At 54.5% G+C, this 7,530-nt stretch overlaps 3 protein-coding genes across 3 annotated transcripts; 2 read left to right on the top strand and 1 right to left on the bottom strand.

The window, feature by feature from the left end:
- Positions 1-1,040: 1,040 nt before the first annotated feature.
- Positions 1,041-2,640, top strand: CLAFUR5_04188 (uncharacterized protein; the record flags this gene model as incomplete). The annotated part of the gene is made up of 7 exons (XM_047903336.1): positions 1,041-1,106; positions 1,213-1,233; positions 1,332-1,364; positions 1,491-1,791; positions 1,880-1,921; positions 2,011-2,258; positions 2,335-2,640. The coding sequence occupies 7 exons, from the start codon at positions 1,041-1,043 to the stop codon at positions 2,638-2,640; spliced, it is 1,017 nt and encodes a 338-aa protein (XP_047760295.1).
- Positions 2,641-3,019: 379 nt separating this feature from the next.
- On the top strand, positions 3,020-4,708 carry CLAFUR5_04189 (Oxysterol-binding protein-like protein OBPalpha; the record flags this gene model as incomplete). Its single annotated transcript, XM_047903337.1, has 2 exons — positions 3,020-3,615; positions 3,667-4,708. The coding sequence occupies 2 exons, from the start codon at positions 3,020-3,022 to the stop codon at positions 4,706-4,708; spliced, it is 1,638 nt and encodes a 545-aa protein (XP_047760294.1).
- A 267-nt stretch (positions 4,709-4,975) lies between these two features.
- Positions 4,976-6,387, bottom strand: CLAFUR5_04190 (uncharacterized protein; the record flags this gene model as incomplete). The annotated part of the gene is made up of 2 exons (XM_047903338.1): positions 4,976-6,137; positions 6,194-6,387. 2 exons carry the CDS (start codon positions 6,385-6,387, stop codon positions 4,976-4,978), a joined length of 1,356 nt encoding a protein of 451 aa, XP_047760854.1.
- Positions 6,388-7,530: the final 1,143 nt, after the last annotated feature.

Raw genomic sequence — 7,530 nt, forward strand, 5'->3', positions numbered from 1 at the left:
TTTCTTCTCGTTGCCAGTATAGAGCACGGTGGTCTTCTCTTGTCATTCTTGTGAAGCCTAGGCTCCGGTGTGCTTCGGCAGGTAACTTGATGAGAGCGGTTGATGACTCTTGGCAGGATCGTCGAATCGTGGTGCTGCTTCAAGGCCGGCCGTGGAGCAATGTGTCCGACAAAGGATGTGCTGCTGGGCCTGTGGGCGTGATGGAGATGCGGGTGCTTAGTGCTACTGTCTTGATGTTAGCATGTGACGGCTGTGGGTTGTCAGTGGTACCAAATTGCTCACCTGCAGGCAGCCGCCGAGTCAACGATGGCATCAGTGGATGCTCAAGACGTTGACGTCGGCGTTCGAGTTCTGATGAGGGCCTTGCACGATCACTTGATGGCTGTGTCGACCATGTCATCGGTGTGTGAGTTTTCAAAGCCCGCCGACGGAAGTCTCTGCTGCATGGTTGGTTTGGGAGCAATGAAGTCCGGCAGAGGGAGTGCTGGCGGTGGTGCCACAGTCCTGCTGCGAAGACCCAGGTCTTGGAAGCTGCTCTGCGCTCGAAGCGCCGGTGATGGAGGTGAGCGCAGGCTGATGAAGTGTCAGTTGGTTGTATGTGAGTCTGTGAGATGGCATATCGACTCACCTGCAGCACACAACAGTGTCGTGTCGTCGTCGGCCATGGCGCTTCACGCCTCTGGCGAGACGCTCGCCGTGGTTGCTGCTGCTCCAAGTGCACAAAGGTGTTGTTGATAGTATGGATGTTGATGAGTTGGTGAGTTGTTGACGGTGGAAGCGCAGAGTTTTATAAAGTCAAGGCAGCCACTAAAGTGAAAAGCGACTCACATCCGTTTGAGCTCTCTCGCGTATGGCTTGGCATTATCAGACTCTCCTCCGTTGTTTATCCTCACGCGTGCTAGCACAACTTTGCAACCGCACCACCAGCAAGTTGTAAGTCTTGCCTTTGATCACATGTACAGCCATTGAAGCGTTGCTAATGTCAAGCGTTGCTGTTGTAGTTCGATAGGCCTTTTTTCAGAGCAGCGTAAGTACACCCAATGTCCACTTCCCTCTCCAGCACCTGCGCCACCTACTTCTACTGCGAGCACTACCGCCTGGCGACGGTGCTATCGATCTGTATTAGCAGGCTGTACTGTTGCAGCTCACCCTCCATCCTTCATCCGTCCTCAATCGATGAGTATCAATGCTGACAGCTATATTTTGACTTAGACCAAGACCATCACCAAGACCGTAAGTCGTTTGCCCTACCCGCCACCGAAGCATTCCACTCCCAATCAATCGATAAAGCCATGCAAGAGAGACTCAAGCCAAGGCTGATCACAATATAGACCACCAGCCACCACCACCACCGCGCCGCCAACGTAAGTGCTTCCTCCATTCGCTGGGTACATTGCCGTTGCAGAAAGAGTTGGATGAACTGTTCAGGGATAATGTGGCAGTCTCGTCGCGCAATGCATTGGATGGGCTAACTCGTATATTGCTTCTAGATGTGTTGGTACATCCGGGAGCTCGACTGCGACAATCCCTCCTGCAATTCCGCGGAGGCGAAGTTCTTCTTGCTGGATCCGTGTCCGCCCGTTGAGCGCGAGGCAGATGTGCTTGCCGCGGCCGCTCAATGCGGCTCCGTACGTTGGGCGACCTGGTCGCAGGCACAGAGTGCCTTCCCGTGCCCTGCCTGTGAGAGGGCTGCAGCACGCCAGGCTGCGCAGACTGCGCAGCTGCAAGCACAGTTCCAGTCTCCTGTTGGCCAAGCACAGGAGGCTGTGCGCCAAGCGGCACTCCGTGGACGTGAGTACTGTGCTTCCTAACACGAGAGGTTGTCCCTGTTGTTGAGGATCTCTTTGTGGCCGACTTGTATGCTGATTCGATTTCAAAGACCTCCTGCCGGCTTCCTTGCTGGCACCTGCTCCTGCTCCGGGTACGTACAGTCTGTCTCGTTGTCAGCAATTTGCGTCATCTATCTGAGGCAGAGCTTGCACGAAGCGATCATGCTAACGCGTCATTTAGCACCAGCACCAGCACCAGCACCAGTGCGCCGTCGCCGCCAGTTGGCGGAGGACCTCAGTAAGTCATCATCTTTCATATTGCATCAGCAATCCATTGCAACGCATGTAAGCAAGCAAGCAGCAGCGTGGACTGCAACGCTATGGATCTCAGCGACGCCGCCGTACATTATTGGGGATGCTGGTCGATTTGTATCAGGCCATAGCAGGACGCTCGATACGCCAGTATGGATCCTCACGGCCGACTCGACGGTAAGCCATCTTTTCGATACTGCGAACAAGCTACACGGCCTCTACCGCGGAGTTGGGTCCTTACGAAACGCCCCAGGATCTCGATACCATCGACAGGACTGCTTCCAAGCCACGCGATGGATTGTCTGAGAAGCTGCAGGGCCTCAGTTTTGGTATTGTCAGTCGCGCCAGGTACGCGGGCAAGGACCTGGATCCACGGCTCATCATGTCACCACCATCTCACATCACCCTCAGCTGCCATTGGCTTAATGAGGAGACAACATGGCCAACACAATGCATAGTCGATGCTGATGTTCTGGAGACGCGAGGTCGAGATTTCAGCATTCACGCGGAAGGCACCGGAAACACCATTCCCGATCGAGGCTGCGGGACTTTCACCTGATCAGGGCTTGGCTGACGCAATGCTTCCTTTCGTTTCGGGTGTTGCAGCAGCTGTGAATCCGGTCGCTCCTTGCTATCCCACCACGTGTTTGGCGCACTAAGACAGCAGTGACTACTGACTTGTTGACTCCCGCTGCTTGCTTGCTTGCTTGCTTGTTTTCTGCCTGCCTTGGAATCACCTTTCCTCACTTGCACACCTGACCTCACCCTGACCCTAACTCGTTCATACCACTAACGCTTGTCCCTGTCCTACAGTCGAACGAGACCTCGCCAAAGAGCGCGCAGAGGAGGTCATACGCAAGATTGAACGCGAGTACGCAGCCAAGAAAGCAGCCCAAGAAGCCGCACGAGCAGCCAACTCCTCCAATTGACTCGCCGACATGGTCCTGGGACACCGCAAGAACTCGGTCAACTCGACCCGGTCGTCCGTCGAGGCCGGCCGGCCCAGCGAAGACGATGGAGGGGATGAGACAGTCGTGAGCGACGAGCAGGGAAGCGTCCTGTCACACATCATCTCCCAGCTTCGCCCAGGAGCAGACCTTTCGCGAGTCACGCTGCCAACGTTCATCCTGGAGCCTAGATCGATGCTGGAGCGCATAACCAACTTCATGGCGCACCCAGAGACACTTCTACACATACCGACCATCGACGACCCTGTGGAGCGCTTTGTAGCAGTCACCAAGTTCTACCTCGCAGGATGGCACATCAAACCGCCAGGCGTCAAGAAGCCACTGAACCCAATTCTGGGTGAAGTCTTCACGGGCTATTGGGACTACCCAGATGGCACGAAAGGCTACTATGTCTCCGAACAGACCTCACATCACCCTCCAAAGTCCTCTTACTTTTACATGGCACCCGAGCACCACATCAGGATCGACGGCACACTGAAACCGCGTAGCAAGTTTCTCGGAAACAGCGTTGGATCATTCATGGAAGGCATAGCAGTTATGCGGTTTCTCAACAGAGGTGAACGATAGTGAGTGTGTAGATTGCCCCACTTGGACGCTGACATGCTAATCAATCTCAGCTTCGTCACCCAGCCGAACATGTATGCTCGCGGCATTCTCTTCGGTAAGATGAAGTACGAGCTTGGCGACCACGCAATTGTCCGATGTCCAGAAACCGGTCTCGAAGTCGACATTGAGTTCAAAGTCAAGGGATGGGTCGGCGGAGGCTACAACGCAATAGCTGGCTACATCAACGACACCAAGACCAACAAACACCTCTACGAGCTGAGTGGACACTGGCACGAGAAGATGTACATCAAAGACCTGGCAACAGGCAAGAAAGAGCTGTTCTTCGACGCCTCGCATGCGAAACCAAGCTTTCCAAAAAGCCGGCCGCTGGAAGAGCAGGCACCAAGAGAAAGCCAGAAACTATGGAACAACACCACACAGGCGATCAAGAAGGCGGACCAGAAGACAGCAACTGACGAAAAGTCTCGGATAGAAGACGAGCAACGACGGGAAGCTGCAGAAAGAGGTGAAGGACACACATGGAAACCGAAGCTCTTCAAGCAAGCACCCCCAGGTGACGAAGAGAGCTTGGATTGGATAATTGAAGCACAAGTCGATGACAAGGCACCGCCTGAGAAGCAGATCGAACAGATTCTCGCGATTGCACCCATACTTCCAGGACAGGGCATGGACAACAAGCAATTCCAGAAAGACGAACAGTTGCCATCACAGCAAGGCAAGCCAGAACCATCGCAGCAAGAAACACAATCACGCCCACAACAGCAGGCTCAGCAAGCCCAGCAAACCCAGCAACCAACATCACAACTTGATCAGGCACCACAGATAGCTGCATCAGGCAACTTGATCGACATCGAACATGGTCTTGAGCAGACTCACATATCACAACCGGCGCAACCAGCACCGGCACAACCGCAGGAGGGCCACCAACCTATTCAGTTCGCACCAGCAGATGGTCTACAGCAACCACTTGTACCAACAAAGTCCGAGACAAACAGCCACGGACCCAGAGTACCTGGCAAGTACGGCGAGGGAGGCATTCACCGCATGGACAGCATAGACGGAGAGGACGTCTTCCACGACGCGGAATCATAGGGTGCACAGGAAAGCCGCAAAGGACTTTGTACGTACTTGTTTTGAGCATTGCATTTTGAGACCTGGGCTTCGAAGGCTGGGACCCAAGGGAGGCCTAGTCAATGGTTGGCGTTGACACATGAGGCAGGTCTGAAAGCGAGCGCATATACCACACGACACGAAACGAAAGCATGGGCGTTTCTCTTTTCAACAAAGCGGCCGCTTACCGTTACTCGCAGCTGGTGTTTTGCTGCTATGATCTCAAGTCTGAATCGTCGTTCATTCGTATCAACCACGTTCTGTGGATCCAGCAGTATTTACAAACGTCGTCCCGGAATATCCAGCAGCCCTCGGCAATACACCCACCGTTGTAGCAGTCCCAATACTGTCCGGATCGCTATAGCCCGGCATACTAGGCAACACCCCCAATCTCGGCACTCTCGTGCCAGTCTCCCTCCATTGCACCTCCATCGGGCCCTCGTCTTCCATAATCGTCTGCATGGTACTCTTAGCCCAATCTTTCGCCGCAGCTCGCTGAGGCCTTCGTACCTCGAGCTCTTGCCCCGGATGCGGTTCGCCTGCTTGCTGCTCGATCCGCGAATCGTTAACACTAGGCCGGTCGCGGTCTTCGGTATGGCATCGCCGACCTTGCCGCCAAAGTTTCAGCCGATGTGAAATGGTACTGAGCGAACCTGCACTGAAATACTCACAGCTTGAGCACGGCAGCCATTTGCAGACGGCGTGGGAGGGTCTGATGCATTTGGGGCGGAGGTGGTTCCAGCAGGCTTTGAGCGAGGGGAGGCAGGCGCAGATTATTGCTGCATAGACTTCGCTGCAGCTGAAGATTGCGAGGATGCCGTCGGTGTAGTTTGAGCCGGAACTTGTGGTTACTTCGATTAGGGATTGGACTCGTATTGCTGCGAGGACGCAGGGGAAGCCTGCGAGGATGAAGATTCCGCAGAGGAGCACTTTCTGCCGAGATGGGAGGCGCAGACTGCGGATCCAGGGGATTGGGAGAATCGCCACGGCGAAATCCAGGACCATTGCCAGGGCTGAGTTCGTCATGTACAACACCACCCTACTGAGACATTTTCCATCAACCTCATCTGGCAACCAGAACTTCTGCACAGGTACACATGTCATAACACTGCTGAGGAACGCCCAGGTCATGTTAATGCAGTTAAACGCGGCAAGGAACCACATCAACCACTTGACCCAACCATGAGAGGCCTGCGGGAAGATTCGAAGGCATTGCATTATGACGGAGAGACGTGCAAAGCCCATCGCGAGGTGATAAGTCCAGATCACAGCCCAGAAGCCCTTACGAAGGTTCGGATCGAGGCTGGTGGCGAGGAGTTTGGCGCCTGTTCCGAGGCCGTAGCTAACTTGGAGGCCTTCACAAATTGTCATGGCGAGGGCCCAGGTTAGGGCGGTGAGGATGAGCCAGTCGCTGATGAAGGTATTGTGTCAGTGCTTCTGTGTGTGTGATCGTCGTGATTGCCATACTCAACACCTCCATCACGCCACAGCACGAATCTCGTATAGAATCTGCCAATGACTGCCAATGTTGCGAGGGCGAATAGGATAAGTATAGTCGAGAGTATCGTCTCACCCGAGACGTCGTGGCCCATGGCATCGTTTTGGCGCTTCGTGTGGGTGGTCGGTGTGGTTGCTGTGTGCTTCCATAACGCTGAGTACATGCGGCGACTATTCTGTCTCCCGCCAACATAGACACTTGCAACTCCAGCAACCGAATCGAAAGCTGCAGGCCACGAATGACTAGAGGAAGCACGAGGGAAGGAAATGAAAAAGAAGTCAATCACTTCACGCTAAGTTTGTCGCCAAGTGAATGACAAGGCATACATGCCATTTTACTGGATCGTGCTTCGATCGTGCCAGCATCAAGCGGCTCTGCCTGGGGTCGCTCGCGGCGATCTACCAGGATGCTTGCTTGTTCCGGTCCAGGACAAGGCAGCGTCCCTTCGACACTTCCCCGATCCCCAGCTGGCCGACCGGTCCCCAGTTGCCTCATCGAATCCTAACTAAAGTGCATCAAATGTCGGCTGTCTCGCACGTCGCCGTTGCGCCTCGGGGAGGGCACATCGGCGGGCCCCTACCCCTGCCTCGTGAGGGCCCCCCCTCCCACTCGTTGCCGGCTCGAGTGCGCGGAAAAGATGGATGCTAGAGGTTTTCGAGGCGCAATATGTATTGAAGTTCAATCAAATTAGGCGGCAAATGATGGGGCTCGGTCGGCCAGCTGGGGATCGGGGAAGTGTCGAGGGCAGCATCCTAAAGGGCCTACCGCACGAGAGTTCGAGATGACAAGACGGTAAGGGGATGCTCGAGGAATGCACAGCTCTAGATGAACTTTGATCGGCACCGCATCGCCGGGGACGATTCGGAGGTCGAGCATTGATGCTTGATGGTGCTTTGTGCCGCACAAGGAACGATCAAAGGCCGCAAAGCGATCCTATAACATCTCCAGGGGTCATTTCGGATTGTCAGCATCCCTTTGCACCTTCTCTCAGTCAAAGTTCCTCCAAAGTCAGCTCGTCCCCGGCCGGCTGCGTCCTTATAAAATGGTGTTGCGCGGTACTGCCGTGCAATGGAATAGCAAAGTGACGAGCTGAGCGTGCAATATTCAACCTCGGTTGTGCTACACTACTAAGACTATTCTACTTGTACACAATCGTCTACGCTATTGCTGTTGACTGCTACAGTCGCTATTGCTATTGACTGCTGCAGTCCTTGTTCTTTTGAGCCTTCTCTAGGTTGTCCTTCGCCCATTGTGCCCTACGCCTAGCATCAGCAGCAGACCTATCACGCTCTGCCTGTTCGATAGT

The sequence above is a fragment of the Fulvia fulva genome, chromosome 4 (assembly GCF_020509005.1).
Source record: "Fulvia fulva chromosome 4, complete sequence".
Taxonomy (NCBI): Eukaryota; Fungi; Ascomycota; class Dothideomycetes; order Mycosphaerellales; family Mycosphaerellaceae; genus Fulvia; species Fulvia fulva.